This window comes from Dermacentor albipictus, chromosome 2 (assembly GCF_038994185.2).
Source record: "Dermacentor albipictus isolate Rhodes 1998 colony chromosome 2, USDA_Dalb.pri_finalv2, whole genome shotgun sequence".
NCBI lineage: Eukaryota > Metazoa > Arthropoda > Arachnida > Ixodida > Ixodidae > Dermacentor > Dermacentor albipictus.
In genome coordinates this window covers 174319051-174342066 of record NC_091822.1, presented here as the reverse complement: position 1 = coordinate 174342066, position 23016 = coordinate 174319051, and the positions used below count along the sequence as shown (strand labels likewise).

The 23016-nt window shown below is 49.3% G+C and overlaps 1 protein-coding gene across 4 annotated transcripts in view; it reads left to right on the top strand.

The window, feature by feature from the left end:
* The window catches only part of LOC139056302 (zinc finger protein castor homolog 1-like), a 599701-nt gene that overhangs the window by 557687 nt on the left and 18998 nt on the right, over positions 1–23016 (top strand). For all 4 annotated transcript variants that reach the window (XM_070534445.1, XM_070534447.1, XM_070534446.1 and 1 more), the window contains 2 exons: positions 4136–4632; positions 10026–10218. In XM_070534445.1, coding sequence (XP_070390546.1) covers positions 4136–4632; positions 10026–10218 — 690 coding nt within the window. The remainder of the gene's footprint in view (positions 1–4135; positions 4633–10025; positions 10219–23016) is intronic.

Here is a 23016-nt window from a genome sequence, read left to right as displayed (position 1 = left end):
AGCTTCTTCTCAGGTTAGCTATTCCTGGATTGTACCCTCGAAATCCCCGTGTCCAGTACTTATTGCGGTTACTGTACATGCGGCGCTAATGCGTGAATAATATGTATACATGTCTGGCACAACTTTGCTCCCTAACTCCTCGCGCGCACCCGGCAGTCCCACCGCGACTCCCATCTCACCACACCTGGGCACTGCAGTGAAGGCTACGACTCTTAACCAATCAGTAGCTAGAGTCGTTTGCATCTTCCAGAGAGTGGAGGATAGGTCGCGAATTGTGCGCTACCATTGTTTCCGTGACTCTTACATTCACTCCGAGTCACGCTGAAGACGATAACAGAGGCGGGCAGGGTAGGAACCTTTCTATAGTTACCTGTTCTGGTTGATTAACGCGACCCTGGTCGCTTTCACTGCACTGCAGCAAGTTACTGAGGTGGAGTGCAGATTAGCGTGAAGGAGAAAATATAGCGTTATCGAATGGAGCGCTCGGCTGATCGCTTCAATTTCAGCGAAGAACAGTGATCGTCCGAATTTATTTGTCGAAAAGCACTTTAGATTCGAAGCAGTGTCGGTTTTGTCGACATAAAGCAGCGGAGGGCTTATCTTATTCAAGAAATGCTGCTACATGTGTCGTATTTTCCAGAAACGTATAGCCCAGCGCGACTGTACTACACATATAGTATACACGTTGGCTTATGACTAATGGGATGATGATGCTTTTCTCATCACTGGACCTATTTTCGTACGTAGTCTAGTAGATGTACATAGACGCGTCTGAACTCTCAAGCATAGTGACAATTGGATGCCGTTCTGTAAACTGCCTTCTGAAAATTTCTGTGTGCATTGACTGTCTACGGACTGAATTTGCCAAAGTCTGTAACTGTGTGTCTTCTCTATCGACTTACAGCCTTTGACATGTAATCGGCTATAATCTGTAAGATGTACTTGCATCTGAAAGGAAATATTCAAATGACTTAGTTTTTATGACGTAAGCACGACGAAAAGCCAGAGAAAGCGAGAGAAAGAACGAGAGAAAGAAACGGTCTTATCGTCGTTCACATCTGCATCGTCACAACCACGCCCACTGCCAGACGCGCTGTTGATTCTCATACCGGATTCCGGAACCGTGCCTTCTTGCCCGACTTAATAACTCTCTATACGTCATTCGTCGCTTCTTTTTCTCTGCCCTCCACCGTCCGTCCATATTTCTTTTTTGCCGCGATTAAAGAAGGATCCGCGAGCGTGCGTATCGTGCGCGGATCGACTTCTCAAATTAAACGAGCAGGGACCGTATCAGGGGTCTGAGTCAAAGGAAACATTCCTTTATTCGAAGCCTTTTGCTAAGTTTCGTTCTCGCGTTTTGATCGAACGTGCGAAGGGGTCGGTCACGCCCCCTCTGAACGCCTGCCAAGCGGACGCGAGCACACACACACACGCCGCGGCGGGCGCCGGATTCCGAGCCAGGCGTCCTTACGCGAATTCATTCTATTTTCGTTCCTTGTGCAACGACGACCGCACTTGTCTTCCGAAGGGAAGCAGAGGCGGAATGTCCAGACAAGCAACCGAATAGCAAGAAAACGAGCACTTCAAACAAGGAGTGGCTCGCAGATTCCGAAGCTGATTCGATTTTTCTTTTCCTCGCCACTCGTTGCCTCTATGCCAGTCGAAGCAAAACGGCTTTCAAGAGAGAGAGAGAGAGAGAGAGAGAGAGAAAGAGCTGTCTGTTCGGTGAACAGCCTGTACAGGCTCATCTTATTTCTTTATTCCTTTCCCCTTTTCTCTCTCACCATGTTTTCATGCACGCACCTGCCAGAAGTATCGCGCCACTCTTTCAACATCCTCCGCGTACAGAGACAGTGCGCATGCTCGGTTCGTTGTCGTCCTTCTCAGCGCCGTCGGCGTGCGGACGCTCCCAATCCATCATTGAGGCTTGTCACTGAATGCATCTCCTGGGCGTCTCTGAGGTGTGGGGAGGTGAATGGGGAGACAGGGAAGGGGGAGGGGGCTGCTCGACTCGGGCGCGCGAAATGCAATTAACACGCGGCCTGTTTGAATTCGCCCTGCCCTGCCCCGTTTAATCAAGCCGCTCCACGGACCGCGACTCAAGAATAAGAAATAGAATTAGCACCTCCGCCCGACGCTTGTCGGGACCGCGAAAGGAAAGAGACCGTGTCGGTGCTGCACCAGCTGTGTGCGAGCATCGCCGCGTTTTGCGTTTTTCTTCCTCGTTCTCGTCCCTTTTCGTCATTCTTTAGGTCGCTTCGTTAACACACTCGTCGGTCGGAAGGTTCCGACAGAGCCACCTTTCGCGCGGATAGAGGCGTAAAATGAATGTGTACATGAAGCTCAGCTCTCCGAAGGTTTATTCGCAGACTTGCGTCCGTGCGATCAGAAGAAAATGAATTTGTACCATGCAGGCGCATCGTAGCTTTGCTTTTCCAAAGGGAACACGTTATCCGTGCCGAGCGAGATGATGTGTGTGCACCCGTATATATGCATAGACAGAAGCAAGATTGCAGAATCGTCCCGGTCTGCCGCCGCGGTGCTATCGCAATCGCGACACTGTAAATCAACACTGCAGCAGACGTTCCGTAGGGGAACCGACTCGGCCTTTCATTCTTAAAAGTGTTGACACAGGGTTAGGTTTGCTCGCAATCTCTTCCAACGCCCCGCTGCGAGAAGTATGCGCTAGGACTCTTTCTTTCTTTCTTTTTTTTTTTCGCAGCGCGAGCATTCGTATGAATAATACGCAGTGTGCCCTGCACTGCGCTCGTGGTGCAATTGCTCACCGCGGATTGTAGACACCGCGGACTTGCGACACCCACGTCTTTCGCGGCGCTTTCCGGAAGGGAGAAACAGAAAGGCGATAAGGGACGCGGACAGCGATACATTTTGCTTCCCAATATGACGGATTATCCACGCGCATGAAGAATCAAGCGTTTTTCTACGCCTACTTGGCAGGTCGATAACCATGCCATGCGTTTCGCAATAACTGCGACGGCGGTCTGCGTTACAGTATCGACGTTCAGGCTAAGACAAGCCGAAATAAGCGTAACACAACGAGGCAGAGACATGGTTACATTGGTCGAGCGAACTCTAATCGACCGCATTTCTTAACCAGTGATTTCTTCCGCACAGGCATATATTTATGAGCGAAAATAAAAAGAAAAGCCCTTGAGATGACGTGTTATTTGGACCGATGTGAACCTTGTATCAGCCTACGTAGTTGCGTTCGAAATTGCTTCGGAGGTTGTGATGTCTTCATTTCGATTCCCCGTGCACACTTATAGACGCACGCACTGTGAACGCAGTAGTTGTTCAGGGTGAATGACGTTTTCGTGTAAATGTGTCCAAGCGGCCACGCAATCTCTGGACTGCTGGCATCGAAACGTTGCACACTATGCTTCGGTATGATTGCTGCTTCAATTCGCATTCGGAATCGATTTGGTTTTACGTCTCAAAGCGGCATTATAAACTACAAGAGAGGCTGTAACGCAGCACTCCGAAGTGGCGTGCATGAAACTGCCGGCACACAGGGTCGCATTTAAATTTGGGAACTGTCGGAATGATGCGGGACTGCTGCTGTTGTGAATAAAATCTGTAAATGACATATCTTAGCAGCAGAACGTCATGACCTCTCCGCACTTCGCAGCAGCCATCTTCATGATTGCAATGCTGATCATACACCAGCCTACCGGGCTCAGCCAGGTTTATCCTCCCTGCCTTTCCCTTCTCTCTCTCTCTCTCTCTCTCTCTCTGAATAGCCTTGTTCGACAGTTTAATTTTCAGCCACCTTAATGTCCGATCCGGATGATTACGAGCATTAATGTCCGATACGGATGGTAATGCGCAGTAGTCCCCTAGCATAGATGATTCATGGTGCGTCAGAACGGCTAACTCAGTGTGTTCCTCGCGCGTTGAACTAACAGTATGATTATTAAGCTCGCCCTATAGGGCGCGACAAAGTTGCCTCAGTATCCGCAGTATAGAAACGCAAGCGCGCAGGTTGAGGCGCTTTACAGTACTGTGCTAGTAGTTGTCTTATTGATTTCCTTTATACCGAGCTGCCCTGCCGCACGCGCAGTTGTGTAGTGCGCATCTTCGAGTAACCCCGCCGTCTCTACTTTCTTCCGTGCAGGCAACATCCTGGAGAGCATGTCTCCGGGAGCGCTGCTGGGCACGCAAGCTTTTCTGCAAAACATCGAAGCCGTCGCCAGAGCCAAAGAGCAGGCAGCGGCCGCGGCCGCCGCCTGTGCCACCAGCCAGCACCAGCAGTCCGGAGGAACGGGAACGGGAACAATGGCGGGAACGGCTGGTGGGGGTCCACCCGTGCTCGTCTCCTGCCTCGGCTCGACGGCACCCGGTCCAGGAGGCGCTCTGTCGGCGCCACCCCTGAGCCCGGCCTCTTCGAGTTGCGGCAGCACGGGTGCCTCGCTGACCGACGCGACCACGGCGTTGTCCGGCCGCGGCGCCCTGCCCCCGCGGCTGTCACCCGCGCCGGCGGCCCCGTGCTCCGCTGACGTCATGGGCAACAAGGGGACCGTGTCCGCCGGTTCCATTCCCGGTGACGTGGCCAACAAGGCGTTGCAAATCGCCGGCGCCGCGGCCCAGTCTCTACTCGGCAGTCACGCGCAGGTACGTGCTGAAACCCGCCATATTGAGGCGCTAGCCACATGCGCGCGCCAACCACGCGCCTGCATGTGGCTACAAGCCTACGCGCTTGCTTGAAGCGGCCCCATTCAAATGACGCGAAAGCTTAGCGGATGCAAAAAAAAGCGCCACCAGGAATTTCGGAAAATGTTTCTGGTGCTTTTCTTCTGTATGGGAACCATGGATCGCAAAGGCGTCTGGAAGCGCGCTAAGACGCGTCCGTGTGGCTGCTGCATGAATAAAAAGGGCTTTTTTAATACGAGTTCGGGACAGCGCTTTTCAAACAGGAGGCAAAGAAGACATGCGTTTAAATCGCAACGCGGCATTCTCTCTTGTACTTTCCTATGTCGTACATAAATAGGGCATAGTGCTGTTGTTGCAACGACTAGAAACTTTAAATAGCCCCGGCTTACAAGACTGCACATACAAGTGTCTCTGAACGATATGAACATGTAAGGTCTTGTTAGAGTGGTAAGAGAGGCGCGCATCTTACGACAATTCAGAAGGTTTTGCTCGTTCGATCCGTACCATTATCTAACCTTGATCACTTTTTCAACTGGATGGTGCGTTCTATATACGTCCCCAAGCAACTCCACGAACTGGGACATATTCAACTCGTTCGTGTATTGTGCGTTAGATTAAGAATACCGCAAGCTCTACTTTAATTCGTACGGGCTGGTACGCATACACCTTGAGTCCTCGTTATCCGATGAAATATGAAGTCGTCCGCTTACAAAGGTTGAACCGGGAGAACGGGAACAATACTGCCGATACAAAGTGCACGCAGCGCTTGCTTTGCATTATCCTGCCCGCGCACTCGCAAGACAGGTTGTTAATGTCTTCATACAGGGTAGCCTGCAGTTCTTTATTCACTTCTGGCTTTTCCAACCACCCGAACATCTTGCGTTCTCCTGTAACGTTGCAACAGGCTTCATGTTTCACTTAAGACCTCGCGCATTTACTCGCGGCTTTTCTTCGCACACTGCCATTATATTCACGCAAGCTTTGTGTGTGCGGGGGGCCAACTGCCCCCCCCCCCCCCCTCCCCGTATGCGTCAGGAATTCAAGAACACTACGAGATGGCCATGCCAGAGGCCCGTTTTTTTTATCGGAGTTTCTTTCTTGACCGCTCGCTGATGGAGTTGTCAGTGAAATCTGCGTTATGGGCTTTACCCGGGATTCGAACACCCCGCTTTATCGGCACTCATTAACAACTCGCAGGCGAGCCCCATTAATCTCTCTGATTGTTCGACGACCAGCAGCAACACTAGTCCGGCCCTGATTGCCTTCGTGCCTCGGCTTTTGTCTCGCGGCTGCAGCGCGCTTGTGTGCGTGTTTTCCGTGTTTGAATTATTATACGCGGCAAGGCGAGCGCCTTATGCCCCGCTTAGCAGCAGCAGCAGCGACTACGACGCCTGTTCTGGACGGCGCCTACACACAAAAGCAAACCTTGCGCCTCCCTCTCGAGTCCGCTCCTTTTCGTGGGAGCTTTATTAGCGGACCAGGCGGCGCGAAGGGTCGAGCCGAGGCGTTCAACCTTGACTGAAGCATTTCTCCCTCTTATACGCGATGAAGCTCGAAATAAAAGAGAAGCCAGCCTTGGTTGGTAGATCCCGGGAAAGTAAGGACGAGGGGCGGCTCGACGCTTCAGGAACGCAACGATTCGAGCACAATAGTTAAAAAAAGAAAAAGAAAGGAGAACAACTTTAAACGCAGAACCTAGTCGAGCCGATAACGCGGCCAGCCAGCCGGTCAGTTCGTATATGCGAGACGAGTGCGCGTCTAGTGGTGGGGGGCCCCCGCCGGATTCGTTGGTTTATTCATTTCTTTGTTCTTCCACCCGCCTCCTTTATTCATTTCCTTCTTTTCTTTTCTTTTTGCACCTCGGAATCCCTCGCCGCGCTTGAGACTGTAGGCGTCTCGGGTCTTTCGTGCTGCCGGCGCGTTCGTCAAAGTTCAAGAGGGCCGCGGGCGTAAACTCAGCCTCGCACGCACACAGACCCGACGGGGCATCGCGCCTTTGTGTATCCATTTCTTTTGTTCAAACGTGGCGCCAAGTGCGGAGTTTGCGAAGGAAAGCGCATACATTGCCCGGAAAGGCAGCTTCGGCTTGCCCGCCATCTCCCGCGTTCGGCCCGTCATATAGCGCTTCGGACGGCTCTTTTAGTGCCCACTGCTCTCGGCGAAGCGGCCTCAGCAGTTCAAGCGAGAACTGGTCTACGCTGTAGAACTGTTGGGCTCTAGAACGCTTGTGTTCATTAATTGTGTAATTTCTACAGTTACTATCGACCTTTACGACAGTGACATTAGAGAGTTTTAGCTTGAGCGTTTTTACGGCCAGCGGGGCGGAGCGGGCGAGCGGATACACCAGCGGAGAGGCGCGCAAGAAAATAGTTTTAGCCGGGCGGATCGCCCGTCTTTTCGAGCGGAGTAGAGTCACTTGCTCTGCTGCTCCACCTATTGGTCACAATTCGAGTTAGGGTGAAAAGAATATCAATTAAACCTGCTAATAATGCGCTGAAACTGTTTAATAAAGGTAGGTTATGCGTTTTTAGTTAGTTATTTGGTTAAACTTTTAAACGGGCCTGAGCAGCGGTCGCCGTCGACAACGCAGCAGCGCCGGCGCTTGTGTTGACGGCTGCCATCTTGAATACCCATACACGCCCGCGCGCTTTTACGCACGCTCGCGCGCTGCCTATCGCTCCGCTGGAGAGGGCTTCCCAGCGGGCGTAAGCTGCGCTCCGTAAAAACGCTGGCCGGCCCAGCGACGTGCGCATGCGCAGTGGCGTCTGCGCTCGTCCGCTCCGCTCCGCTGGCCGTAAAAACGCGCAAGCTAAAACTCTCTATTGTAATACTTGTATAGGCGGGAAAGAGGTATTTTACGTATTTATTTTTATTGTGATAGCAATTATAGGGACACCCCTAGCAATTTTTTGCCGTCGCCGTCGCCGTGCAGTTCTGTATATATATTTAGGTAATGTATGCTATATACCACGTCATGCCATGTGACGCGCTATGTGCGGGCTAAATTGGAACACCATTCTATTACCAAAGTTGCTCATACCGGGTCTTACATTCTTGACCAAATTATTCCTCAGAATTTTGAGAATGGCAGCCCACAAACAAATGTCATGAAACAAAGCACCGACAGCGCGTGCCTTTCACCTTAAATCTTCTCAGACTTAAATATTCTAAGTGCGAAACAATAACGGGGCTCGAACCTAAATATGATGTAACTTTCTGGCGTCGCTGCGTACTAGCTCCGGGATCGGCCCAGCAAAGAGGTTTGAGATATAGCCGATAAGAAGAGGCTGTGGTAAAGTCGCTGAGAAAGACGAAGGCTTTAATTAATAAACATAAATGACATTGCCCGATGGCAGGATTCAAACGGAGGACCCCTACCACATCAGCTCGTTTTTACTTAGTCAGCTTACGTTTACTTCAATTCATGCTGCCACTACAGCGACGAGCCTTACACTTAGTGTAATGTCCTAACATGTTGCTATCGCATTCATTGTTATTGCGAAACTGATATTTTTCGCATGCTGAGCTGTTGCTTTCGCCTGAACTCGGCCACATTACAATACGACTTTCTGCGGACAGCAAGGATGGGCGCATCGTGCAAAACGAAGCAATACGGACTCTGCTTAATAGCAACTAAATGTTTACTAATTGCTTCGGCACACGCTGTACACCATTGAACGTGCAACAGCATAAGGCTCAGACAATAGCTCCGCGCTGCTGTACCTGCTTCGCGTATTTCGTGTCGATAAAACGGCCAGTTGTTTCAGTCGGCAGACTATTCACGAGTGTTCTTTCCGTCATGATGTGTGCGTCCTTGTTTTCTTCTGAAAGTCGTGTAGGAACTTTGGGGGCCTCCATCAGGATTTGGCATTTAGTAACTGTACAGGTACTTTGTTGTTTTCACCGGCCGAGAGGTGAAAATGTCAACGTGCTTGTTGCGCGAGAAACAAAGAACGCCGAGGATGAAATTTTGACACGTGTTACATGTAAGCTGCAAGACAGCGCCACGCCCCAGACGCGCATCTAAGGAGCAGTTGGCAGTCGCCTTTGCGTGTCTGTGACTCGTACTGGATTGCGTGTGCGTGCGTGTGCATATGTAAGTGCGCATGCTCGCGCGTGTTCCACCGCGGCGAGCTTGTTCTCCAAGCGCTGATAATTACAGTCAAAACAATGGTTCTGCGCTCCTCTTGCCTTCTCGTCTGTTTACTCGACCGTTTGGTCAGGGCTTAGAAGGGAAAGAAAAAAGTTAAAAGTGTGTGAGAGAGTATTTGTAAACACAGATGGTCAGCGTTCAGCTGTTCGTCCTGCGCAGCCGCTTTTTCTTCTTGTTCTTGCGCTTCTTGTTCTTCTGGACTCGGAAGAGAGAACCAACGTCGAAAAAGAAAACTAAACATGCTCACCGTGTTCCCACGATTGTTATTCATTTTCAGATACGCGTATTTTTTCAGTACATTGTCAAAGCGCAGTGCTCTCTCTCTCTCTCTCTCTCTCTCTCTCTCTCTCTCTCTCTCTCTCTCTCCACATATCTTTACATATCGTGAGGCCGGCTTTACTAGCGCCGGTGTTACCAGAGTCCTGTTTGGAGCATCTATATACGTGTGCGTGGAATGTGTTCATCCGCGGTAGCCTCTATGTGTTACGCAACATATTGGCACTCGCGAGTTATGCCGACATGTGACGACATGCACTGCTATACATGAAATTTGGTGTCGGCATCTTGCGAGAAATTGTGCGTCGAAAATCCGTTTAAAAGATGGCGGCGGTGAACGACTCCCCTGTGCGAAAGAGAACCAAGTGTATCTGGGTTACAATTACGCTTCTTCCGCAAATTGAACCCCAGTAGACAAGTAGAACACCTTAGGACACTTGACCAAATACTGTGCAGATGTAGTTTTGCTGAAAGCACTTACCTGGGACCGAATTCGCTAAGCTTTTCGTTCTTGGGTGTTGTTTTCTATTCGCTGATTACCTTCACCTATAATAATACGTCCAACATCGCGACTGACTGGCGCCTGTCCTTTCGAACACCTTTAGCGTAAGAACTTTTTTGTGCATACGGGCTGTGATGCCACTGACATTGGCGTCGTGGCGTTAAAGTTATACTTGTGTGGTTTCTTGCTATGGTGACCACATGAAAACAGGATGACGACAATATACTTGCACGTCATATATACTAGAACACTATGTTGCTAGTGATGCGAAACACTGCTTGAATCCTTGAACGGTACTGTATGTGGACGACGACTTCGCTGACAACTTCTAGCTATAGGCTTCTACGCTCAATGTAACTTACATGGACGTTCCGATTTTAAAAAAGATATACGACTTCTCACGCTGCCGACTTTGTTCCACAGGCGATGCTTCCTCAGGACATGGCTACCACTCTGCTGACGCTGGCCACCCTCGGCGGAAAGATGGCGCCCGAGGCGCTGAACAGCACCCTCGCCGCTGGCGGCGTTCTGGCCAACGCTCCCGTCTCGTCATCGTCTTCCAGCGGCGGCGGAAGCAGCCCGCTCGCAGCTGTGCCTACTATGAGCCATGCGGCGGGTGAGTTTATCACGAGAAGCTAGTTTGAACGGAAGGAAAAGCAAAAAGAAAAAAGGGGCTGCATTTACGACGAGACTCTTGCCTCAGAGGCTTTCTATGTATGTACCCTTGCAAAAACCTTACATAATAATCAATCGCATGTCAACAAAAAGTCCACTAAAGGTAACAAGCGCTCAACAGGAAAATAGAAAAATTTCTATGACGATTTTTGGAATGATAATCAGATACCACGCGGGAAATGGAGCTAGAACACAAGAAACGCAGCTATCCTTCGTGAGACAAACGGCTCGAAAAAGGACAGCGCTATATAGGCTCTCTACCTGATCCTGTATATATCACCTATAGAAGCTCACCTATAGCTCACCTGTAAACTCACCCATAGAAAAAGTCCAGTTAATCTTGTGCTTACGTGGAAAAAAAAGAATGTTTTCAATGTGGGAAAAAGCTTTGCTCCACTCGGGCGTATACACGTCACCAAAAATTATAAACTGGTTCGAGGACTCCTTTTACGTCTCGGAACAGCTTTACGTTGGGCTTTTTGGTAAACGTAAGTAAATACTGTACGCGTCGCTTGTATCTGAGTGCCTTTTTATTTCATATGTGCAAGTCACAGCGGCGCAGCAACCTATAATGACGCAGTTATGTCATTAATTCGCGCTACGATCCTTGTTGCACTCCTCGCATAATGACGAAATTCTCGTCGTGGAACCTCATCAGAACGAGTTCCATTATAACTCTGTCGGCGGCATGCATGAGCTCCTTATAGCTCAGACGTGTATGCCGGTATTAAAGAAACGCGACGCATGCAATGCAGGCGCACTCTCCGAGCGCAGCTCTCGGACCAGCTCGCGACTTCGTCAAGTTGTCGCTGCCGGTGCCCACCAGCAAGACGCCGCGCGCGCGGCCTCCTTTCACGGTCAGGTCAATTCCGCGCATGCGTCCTTCGTGCTAATCGAACTCATTACAAGGCCAGAATACCCGGATCATTTTTCTCGGGCGTTCCATATACTTTCCCCGCGAACAGAAGCCTGGCTATCGGACAACTATACGATACCGCTTAAACGGTTCGAAGAAAAATTGCTTTCACAGCGCGCTGCGTGCCATAGATTCGTTGGCGATGACATCGGCGCTGCATGGTCCCAAATTGAGTGGTCACAGCGCTCAGCGAACAAACGTACGAGTGGGCAGCGCCCTTGTGTGCGTGCGCGTTTGTGTGTGTGTGTGCGCGCGTGCATCCTCGTGCGTACATGCCTACAGGCTGAAGAGACAAGAAGAGGAAGCAAGATGGAAACGGGGATACAAGCCAGAACACGACCTTGGGCGTAATTAATATACTGTAGTTTCCAAACGCGAATTTGTCTTCCTTACTTTTTTTTTTCTTTCTTCCCTTCTGGCGACGCCGCGTCGATAAGTCATATATATTTGCGAGGCGCTCGATGTGACCTGGCGCAATCCGCGGTCGCGCACGGGAGTTAATTAAAAACCGAGGCTCATCCTCGCAACAGCGGAGTAACGTATATTGCTTACGAGAACGAAAAAAAGTAAATAAAAGCGGCCTCAGGTGTTTAGTTACGACGCCGCAGGTTCTGATAGAGGCGACGAGCATAGCTCAGCTGCGAAGAAAATAAGTAGAGGGTGACACTCAACGCCCATAATGTTTAACGTAATCCTTAAAAAAAAAGAAAGAAAGTTAGGAATAAGGTAGCAACGGGTTGCAGTTAATAATTTAATCAGCCATTTCTGCGTTTCTACAAGCTTATTTTTACCTTAGATAATTGAGACCTGATAAGTTCTGCCTCTACCAAGCACTCGACTTCGTCAACCAAAGAAGCGTAAAGTGCAGCATCGCATTCTCGCGCTATTCTGCCCAATACATCGAAGACCACTTGAAAATCACGTCTACACACTATCAACGAGCAATTGTATATACCATGGCGCGCTGACAGCAAGCTCCTTTTCATGTCGTGTCAATGCACGCTTACTAGAGCGGGCAACTCCTCGATGTCCCTCAAAGTTCGGCAAAGCGAAGTGCTACTTTGTTTCCTCCCACGTTTTTTTTTTCTTCTGTTTATTTGCTGTATCAGGAGCTGCAGACACGTCGTCTATAGTCCTTCCCGTCGTTAGCGCGCCGGATGCAGCCGCAGATTTCGCGGCAGGCAAACGTCCTGTTAATCAAAACTTACATATGTCGTCGGCAAACAGCGTGGCTACAGTTTTACACTTGCTCCTAGAAAAAAAAAAAGATGCAGAAGAAAGGCTATATATACGACGGAACGAACGCAATAATCGAAGCAAAACCAGTATTTAGAAGGCCAGTCCACTAATTTATCTCTTCTCTCGTTTTATCCATTGGTAGAGGCAACGATCGCCGACCACGCATGCTGATGCTGTCTTTGTTCCTTTCTTCTTCTTGTACTTTCTTTCTTTCTTATGGTGCTGTTCACCGTCTTGTCTACCTTCCAGAAAGCGCGCATTCGTGTGGTCGGTACAGCGGGTGGCATTCATTCCCCGAGTTTTCGACCTGTGTCCCGTCCTCCGCGCGGTGTGTTATCTTTTTGCCGGCAAACCGCGCAAACTGGTCACCGGCGGGAGGAGGAGGAGGAAGGTTAAAATCGGAGCGCGTCGAGAGTTAGTTGAATATGCAAAGTCAGATATGGCGGCAAGCGCGAGGATGTTTCGAAAACGAATCGACCCTTTTTGGCTTTCACCGCCGCGGACCGGCGGGGTTAACTTGCGTTTTTCTTTCGTCTTGCCTTTTCGTAATTCGCCCGTGAAACTGGCTATATCCCTTGCAAAACAGATAAGACCTATTTCGGAGCGGAGAAGAACAGAGCCGCTCTGTTTGCTTGTCTTGGACGTCCGAGAGCGGTGACGGCGCCGCCGTTGTAGGAGAACTGATCGTAGGAGAACTGATCACACGGGCAGGGGAGGAGGGGAGTGGGAGGGAAGCGATAGCAGGGGTTGACAGAAGGGCAGCCGTAATCCATTACACGGCTGTTCGGGAAAAGGATCTCGCTCTGCTTCACTCGACCGACGGGCACTATTCAAATGAAAAAGTAAAAAAAAGAATAATAATAAGGGTAAGCTCGGAATTTTCTGACCATATAAGGATGGCACGCATAGAAAGCACAGCAGGTAGACGTGGAGGGAAGGCTGTTTGTATATACCTAGCTGTGTGTATGCGCTGTCCTGTCACGTGATCACCGTTCATCAAAAGCACGCGAGCATGCAGTGGGCATTAAATTCGTGGTATTCTGCAGTGAGTGATGTTGTCGTCTTAGTGAAAACTAAAGCGGACGGGGAACGATTTTCATTTTGTGATTGTAAGTATATGGTGGAAGACGATAAAAAAAAAGAAAACAGAAAAGGAGGGCTTTCGCGTTCGTACAAATGTCGGCTCTAATCTTACCCTGTAAATGGTTAAGCGGCGCTGACGTGGTAAAAAAAAATTTACACCGATAGACTACGAAGAAAAAAAGGTAACCAGCGAGAGAGTAAAGAATGCATCTCGCTGCATTTAAGGTAGCGTTTCTTTGTATGCCTGATAGTTACCGACAATCTATGCGTTTGATAAGTTCCGCATTTTAAACCGACGAGTTTTGTTCTGGTAACAAACTAGGCTTTATCACGTCTTAAACGTTGCCGAGCGTATTAGTGTTTTAAGGGAACCCAAAACAGTAACAGAAACGAAAAAAAAAAAAAAGAGGTACGACGACGTCGAAGTCGTGCTTTAGTTGCAGACGTAAGATTGTATGCATTTGCAGCACTGCATTTGCATGCCACTGCTTCATCCCTTGTCATCATTTTTCTTTTGACTTCCCCGAAATCAGCGGGAAATCGCTATAACATATTGCCGAATGAATGCTTGTTTCCTGTTATCAACAGTGCTCGAACAAGGAATGCCTAAGCCCGTGTTTCGACAAGGGGACTTGCCTTTTCTTATCGAAAAGTTGGCTCCAGCATCAGGCACGCCTTCTTCGACCGACGTCGATCTCTCCATTTCTATACATCATCCTGTAAACCACTCGCGCGCTTTCTGTTCTCGTCTTTCAAGATAATGTTCATTTGATTTCATACTCGTGGCGCCTGCTCGCCGATCTTCAAGTCACGTACATGATGTCGCTTTTCATATAATGGCGGCTTGTTTATTCCGCTAGAATAGCAGCTTGGGCTCGTTGGTTTTCCGTGCTGGTGTTAACAGCGCAAAATATAGACGGGACACGAGACGTCGTCTTCTCGTCTCGTCTTCTCGTCTGCGTTTTGCGCTGTTAACATCAGGCTGTTTATTCCATTCGGGCTATCTGCGTTAACGAAGCCACAGTCGAGTATACAGCACGCATTCGGGAAGCCAAACAAGGCATCCAGTGGGCAGCTCCTTCGCTATAGCGCAAGTGCGGCATCGCTCTTATTACTAGCCCATCGCGCCAGTCGTGGCGTGACTGTCGTAATTTGAACGGGATTGCGTTTCTGAGCGTGGTGGAAATGGCATGGACGAGGACGTTTCAGTTGGCCGAAGACATTCGATCGGGAGTCGAGAACAGCAATAATAAAGAAAAGACGGGGAACAGCCGCATGGAAAGCCAACTACGGCCAGACGCGTCTCTGGTGAATCAAAAATGCGGACGAAGTATAAGCAGAAGGCTCGAACGAGGAGTGAGCATGGGGGCGGTATACAACACGCGCGCGTCTGCTTGCTGGCGCGAATCCGATATTGAGTCTGTTGTTCGCAGGCGCGCTTGCTGTCCTGCGGAGCTCGCTATTGTGATTATTCGTAGGCATGCGCGCGTGATCTCGCCTGGCACTGGTGGACGCATAGGCGAGAATCAGCTCCATTTATAGGCTTTCGTTCACTGTCATTCTTTATTTTTGATGCTCTTTCCTTATGCCTTGTAACAACCATGTTGGTTATATTTTCCACGCAGAATGTGCTCTCCTCTCTCCCTCTGTTGATCTCTCTCTCTCTCTCTCTGTGTGTGTGTGTGTGTGTGTGTGTGTGTGTGTGTGTGTGTGTGTGTGTGTGAGAGAGAGAGAGAGAGAGAAAGAGAGAGAGGGGGGGGTGGCACCGATTTGCAGAGACAAGAGCCCTGGGCTAAGCCGCACTGCACTTAGTTCACAGCACGGAGTATAAGCTGAACTGAACTAAAGTTCGCGTGCTATCAGATGGATAGCCTACGCTACTTTGCTTGAAGAGGGGGAAACAGAAGTGGTAAAGGAAAGGAAAAGAATTTATCCAGGCTCCGTTCCATAGCTATACGCCAATCTCCCAAACAAGCCCGTATAATGTGTAATGGTATACACTATAATCGCAACCAACGAAAGCCAATGCGTTCCACATCTCGCGAGAACCCTTCCTTTGCTCTGACTCTTCTAATTAGTTCCCCCAGTCTTGGTATGGCCTCGACTCTATAAGTAAGCTCGTCTGTCGGCTGCCCACATAGTTTTCTTTTTTTATCTTGTTCTTATTTCTCGGTCCATTTACATACCCTGAAGTTATGCATTTACATACCTTGAAGATTTTTTTTTATTTGTCGTGCTCAAACTGAGACATTTCGACCGCGCGAAACTGCGCCGATAAGGTGTCGAAGCTCAGTAATCCACGAGCTCAAGGACATCTGCATGCATCGCGCTATTTCTTCCAACACGGTGTGATTAGATTTAACGTATGGGCGGGCCGAGTAACGAAGAAACTAAACGGAATAGAAAAAAAGGGAAAGACTATTCCGCGACCAAACCTTAATCCGCAGGCGTTTCAAGCGTATGGATTGCTTCGGTGTGGTTACATTCTCCTGTCGCGACTACTTTTACTTTTCTCCTTTCTTGTCTGGGTGCGAAAACAGCCCCGCAAATTAAGCGATCGCTTTATCTTTGCGTCCGTGTATATATATATATATATATATATATATATATATATATATATATATATATATATATATATATATATATATATATATATATATGCCTCGGTGGCTATATTGCTTGCATATCGGTATGAGTACGCACACTCGTTGCCTCGCAGCAATCTTCTCGTAGTTTTCGAATTACTTACTTTTGGGAGTCGACGGGTCGAATTATACATGCCTGTTTCCGTGGTTTTTTTCAACCCACGTGGTGCGACGTCGTCCCTTTGAACGCGAGAGCACGAATAGGTGTCGCAGAAGCACTGCTTCACGCTCGGAGCCAAGGACATGAATTTCGCCCTGCAGCGCCGCGATGAATGGACTAGCGATGGTGAGATAAGCACAGCGCGTGAGCCGCGTAGAGGGAATAACCAAAAACGAAAATGGGTCATTCCGCGGCAAGGCATTTTTCAAAGCGAAGTGTCCGCCTATAAGGACAAGTTTGACTTTTCCTCCTCCTCTTTCTTTTTTTTTTTTCTTATGCCGCTTGTGGTCTGATTGGAACGCCCCCAGCGTGGAATTTCGGTGCTTGTTGTTAACCGCGCTTAAGGCAGTGTCCTTGACAAAATATGGAATTATCCTTGAATCGGGATGAAAGTGAATACTTTGCGTCATCGTTTTAGTAAAAGCGGAAACATTTTCATTTTTTTTTATTTTAGTGGCAGAAATTAGGAAAGCTCCGTGTGCTGGTACATTGATTGATTGAGGAAGCGCTTTATCTTCAATCTATAGCTTTTTTTTTTTACTTTTGGCGCATTGCAAAAAGGGGATACCGAAGAAAGTGCCTTGGAATGAACATACGTTCTTCGAGGAGCAAGATCTGCAACCAGCTTGCAAGATCTGGAAACTGCGGATTTTCTGACAAACAACCTCGACAGACTCCAAGACCGTGGGACGATCTTGCGACAGTATCGATTAAGCTTAAAAATAAACTAGCGTAAGAGTCAAGTTTTCGACGCATATCACTTTCCACTTAGCCGGTCAATAAAGAAACAAATCGACGCGACAGGAACGTTCTGGCTCCTTGAACGAACGGCATTCCGATTTGACCAGAGAGGGGATCACAATTCCGGCGCGCCAGAGACATTCGCACGGAATGACCTAAATAAAAGGAAACGTAGATACTGCTGCTGCAGCGGTCTTTTTTGTCTCTCAGCGCAGAACGTGTTTACCACCAGGCCCGATGAGACAGTTCGATTAGTTAGGGTTGGGGTCAGCTTGGCCGAGAGAGGCGTTTCCTCTTAACACGCCTGGGAAACCGCTTCGAGGTTTCCCGTTGGCCGGCCTGGTTAAGCGGGTATGGTTGCATAAAATACTGCGTCCGCCAGGGCAGAACGGCTGTAGAAAAACAAATAGCTAAATCAGCGCGCCATTCAGAAAAAGATGCGTACCAGAATAGCCGTCCATATGTTTCCCGCGACGCACGACATAACGGACTACAAGATAGGTAAGCGCAGATCGAGCCCCACTTTTTGTTGGATGGCCAAAAAAGAATGCTGCGCTTTGCCTACGATTTACCAGAACCGCCTGTTTGTAGAGACACTTGTTCTAGTTCTCATTATTTCCTTTTTATTTTAAAGGTTATTGCGTCGCTTTTGTCACCTGATCAATATTAAGGAAATGGGTACACGCGAAAACATTGAGCAAGGAGCGGTCGGAAATAGAGTTGCACCTCGAGTCCGTATGTCAAATGCACAGTGACATTGGACTCGTTACGATGAATGTTTTCTTGTTTTTTTTTCTTTTTTTCCATCTATAGAGAATACATGTTTAGAAAATGGGAAGGAAATTATTATTTCTTAGCTGGTAAGGTATGACAAGCTGCTGTAAATGAGTTAATTTGCTGTATGTGTAATGCAGTGCCTTTGGCGTTATACTCTTAAAACGTCCGTGACTCGTGGTTTAGGAAGTATCTGAATTCCTCTACAATAACCCACAATAACACGTTATTCAGTACGTATCCACGAAAAACCTTTTAATAAGCTGAAGCCTGCCGCTTAAATTATTCAAGACATCCGGGTCAGTACTTAACAAATACGATACGGCATAAAAAACGAAGTTGAAAATAAGAAATGAAATGCAACCTATATTGAGCTGTAATGTGGCTACACAGGCTACGTTACGGTAAGCGAGATGGTGATCAGGCAGAACTGCTCACATTTTATGGTCGTGAGCCTGACTTATTTCTTTCTTCTTCAACGTTGACCGTCCTATGCGCGGAGGAAAAGCTGGACATACCTGCTTCATTTCCATTTGATTACACTCCCATGCCTGTAGGCGGCCGCATGAGATACGTAGAAATAACATCGAGTTATCGCTCATCGCTAGAGTCACCGTTGATATTTAAAAACTAAAAAAAAAAACCTTCTCCTTATCGCGAAGGTCAGAGGCTATGTACAGGGGTCCGCGAACGCTCCCCAAAGTGGGCAATCCATCTCGCCGTCGAGTGAGTCGCCGTCGCCAAGTTACGCACGCACACACAGACGCCGTCCCCGTTTCGGAATCTCTCTTTCTCTAGCAAACTTTCCATCTTCGAGCGAGCTAAGGCCGCCAGCGAACCAAAACAACAGAGGAAATGAAACAATAAAAAAAGGAAATAGGAAAACAGAGAGAAAGGATCACGATTTCTCCCATTCGGTGCTTTCTGTTGGCGATCGCCTCGATCGGCGAGGACTCTTCGATGCTCGAGTTGTTTCTTCGAAGGCCATGTTCCTTCTTATCCGAGCGCACATTCTTTGGCAGCGGCAAAAGTTTGTGTCGCGGATCGAAAATAATACGATTAAATTCTGACATCCCCTCCCCCCCCCCTTCCTTACTGGCGTCTCCGGCAACAGCGATATGCATACGAAGTCTGCGATTACGCTATGGAGGAAGCAGGGGGGGGGGGGGGGGTGTTGCGCTTGTATGTATATAGTATATGTATATAGAAGCCTGCTGCATGCATCGCGCGTGCGCGCGCGTGGCCTCACTCGGCCGTCATTACATATTCCATGGGAACACAGAAACGAGAGCTGCTCCTCTGTCGTGGCCCTGCCCCGCTATCGCCTCCTCTTACGCCTCAGCGGCTCGCTAAAAGGCCGGACGCATGCGCCTAATTGTCAGGGGCCGGTTTTTCCCGAAACGCGCGAGTAACGTTTCCAATTGCGTCCCCTCTCTCAACTTGCGCGCGCGCGCATTCGAGGCTCTTCCAGGCTGCACACGCGTGTCCAGCACCGCGCACGCTGGACCGCCGGACCACCGATGGAACCGGTCGGAGGAAAGAAGAATGGATGTCGTGGAACAACTCTGAGCGACGGCCGCGATCGAGGCCTTGTGCAACGTCCCGATTCATTTCGGTCCGACGGACAGCGCCGGGGCGAGAGGCGAGAGGGCGACAGGAATCGATAGCCATCGGAAACAACCCGACGCCACCCTGATGATATATACCGCTAGCCCCTGCGTGCTATAGATGTGCGCAGCGCTGTTAGAGGCTATATACTGGCGCCGTCGGACTTGTGGTCGAACTCGCGAAAGCCTTTCGCACCTGTTGGTGCATTCCGGCATTGGTCGAGACGCCGCCCGCTGTATCGTTGAATGCGATTAGGTGATTATCATTACAGCTTACGTTACGGGGCTCGTATTAGAGAAGCAGTTCGAACGTTTGAGGAATTTGCAAAAAAACGCGCGCCTGCCGCATCAGCGATCACAGCCTGTCAGTGGCGAACAGTTTCTGCATGAACGGAATGATTTGTGCACTCCCTGAACAGTCTTCCTTGAGAACTGTTTGTCGTTAGACAACCGCCTTGTGAAAGCATAGTAAAATCGGTCCCAGGCTTACCTGAACGGTTGCATATATTGTGCACATGCAGGCCATGCGTCGGGCGTTCTGATCAATGTAGCGCTGTGCACCACACTCTCAGTTCCTATACGCAGCCATGCCGCGAAACTCTGTGCCAAAGCACCCTATTATGGGTCAGTTAGCAGGCACAGGGGAGTCAAAAGTTCTTATCTCATTTACGAACTGTTTGGCGAATTCAGCTTCTCAACGGCCGACACGCTAGCTGTAGCTACCGCAGCAATGTACGCTTTTAGCCAGGCATACATCTTGATATCCTCCCACGCTCTTCAGGGCGCACCTTTAGATGCGGCTGAATTCGGGGTGAGCTGCCTTGATGACGTTGCTCACGGTAAAACTTCAGAGAGTACTAAGAACGAAAGACACAGGCAGTTTACAAACAGGCGCTCGTTCGACGTTTCTCGTTCTTCCTCTTTCACGTTTTCTTTTAATGTTTGTACCATCGAAAAAAGAATCCGCGGATACCTAAGCACTTTCTCAGTTGCGAATGCGAAATCATTAATATCCAATTGAACGCCGCTGAGCGGTTCTTTGGGTTATGAACTTGTTGCGGGAAAGCGAATGCGTTGAGACGCTTCGCGCATTTTGATTTGACCTTGCCGAGGCGCAGTTAGAAGGTAGGTGAGAGCTTGCGCGCACAGGGAACGCGTGGGTAACATCACCACCACCTATAACATAGGTTTCCGAGAGCGAGAAGGAGGGTGACGTGGCGTCGCGGCGAAGCCCTCTCCCCTCACGGAATATCGCGGTATAGGTGTTCCCCTTCGCCCGCTCTGCAGCGTCGAGGCCGGAGCCAATCGGCGCGAGCCAGCGTCACGAGCGCGGTCGTGACGTGGCGCCGCAGCCAATGGGAATTTAGGTGCCGTTTCGCTGTTACAGACGCCGCCGGTTGACGCTTTCGCATCGAAACGGGTGTCAGTCAAGCTGTCTGCGACATAGCCGTGGAAGTGCGCCGGTGTTGTGTTGCTGCCTGTGGTTTCGAAAAAGCTCAGCGACGTTTTGTATTTCATGTGCGAGCCGCGCATAGTTGCTTCCCCAACTACTATATGCTAGATGCGTCGTTGTTTCTCCATATTTGCTGCTTTAATTTTCTTTTTCACCCCAAGAAATGCGTTTTGTCCAATTTGCGGCATTTTATACACTAATGACCGACGTTTTAAGAGATATACATGCAAGCATCCTTTTTTAGTGTGTTTTTTTTGTATTTAGCGGCTATGAATTCGCATGAGTACATCTAAAGCATCACCTTTCGTGCGCGGCAGACAAACTACAGAAAAAGAAAACGATGAGACCCTGTGCCAGCAGCGTCTCAGTGATAATTTGGTTGGTTTCTTACGGCCTGTTTAAGTTCTTGGTGGTCTTCGGCGCACGTAACATTTACCACTGCCTTTCCCAGCAAAGGCCTTTTCTTGGGCGCCAGCGTCAGTGTCGTGACGAAACTTGCAGTAAGCAGACTGTTGCTCTCCCATTTTTTTTTTTCGCATTGTTTTCATGACCCCTCCTTGTCCGTGGGCAGAAAAAAAAAATAGAACAGGAAATAGAACTTGGAGCGGGGAATGCCGGGTTCAAGATTAGATGCGTTCGAGACTAACAGGTAAAAATAAATATTAAGCAACGCATACACACAGATGAGAAAAAGAAGCGGGAGCAAAGTTTCAGCATGTGACCAACCGGTGGCTTGGTTCGATCGCTTTAATTTTCGTATGATAATGCGGCGGCGTCCGCCTGCCTGCCCACTCGCTCACCTCGGCCGTTCGAAAGCCGAGAAAAGAAAAAAGAAAGACACGAGCAGCGCAGATAGTGTTGCGAAGCGTTTTCCACCGCTTCACATTTATTGTTAGTTTTCGGTCGTTTTCTTTTTTTTTTTTTTGTATGCGCAAATTCGTGAACGTGCCTTAGTTCTGTATACGCAACACAATAGCCGCGGGTGGGACGAGCTGCAGAGAAGGATAGGGATTGGGGGGGGGGGGGGAGGGGGGTAGTGGGCGCGTGAGGCCCCGAGGAGAGCCAAGAAGACAGCCATGATGGATCGGCCGATCGCACAGCGGAGAGCACAAGCGCTAACCGAAACGTCCCGGTGGCGGCACGCGGTCGCCTGCCGCACGCATGTGCGTTTGTACAAAGGGCTCACGCGCAGGAGATTGCGCGGAGTCGGCGGCGGCGGCCACCTTCTGCGCCCATGCCACGGCGGTCTCTGCCGTTGCGCCAATTAGCGCGCCACACGCGCGAGCAGGCGTAATGAGGCGCGCGCTTACTCCGGCCTCGCGGTTTCTATAGCGCGCAGTGTGTACCGGCCTCGCGTGAGCCGCAGTGCCGACGTTGTCGTGGTCCTGGCACACGTGCAACACTGTATCGTCCTTAAACCGCTCCTTCGAGCCACTCCTTGTTCTTGGGGCAGTTTGTGTCGTTTTCAGCCTTCAATCCATCGCTTGGGAACGCACGTGTGGGTATGTACTCCGCCCACAGGGAAGGTTGCCAGTGTCTTTGTTTCCTTTGGCGTAAAAGTAGCTCGTTATCGCTAGCGACAGGTTGAGTGGGCTTAACCGTAATACGTCGCTTGACAAGAAAGCGTCTCGTTGCAGTGGAATCAGTCCCACTGTCCTTCAGACTTGAAAGGTTGCCCGCTAACCTGCAGGGCAAGTAGGAGGCACTGGTTGTTTAACTCACTCTTGAAGCCGAGCCACACTGCTGTGAGCGGGGACGACACGAATTTTTTATTCGACGCGACCTTCATTCTGTCAAAAAAACATAGTCAAGATAATTAGTAAGCGACGCGATATGTGAAAGAATGCCAGCACTGGAAACTGTGTCAATCTTGATTTCATTCATCGTCGTTCAAGTACCGGCCATTCTAGCCAACAGCGAGTCGTTGCAAATGGAATAAGGTTTCTAGAAATTTAGAAAAGTGAAATCGAGCATAAGTAGCATGCAGAAGACGCTAAAGAAGTGCGCACGACAAACATTTGAGAGGTTGGTTTTACGTTCTAGCGCCTTAAAAAAAAAAAAAGAACAGACTGCTTAGTGGTGTTGACAGGCGCTTTCTATCACACAGACTCCTTCTGCAAA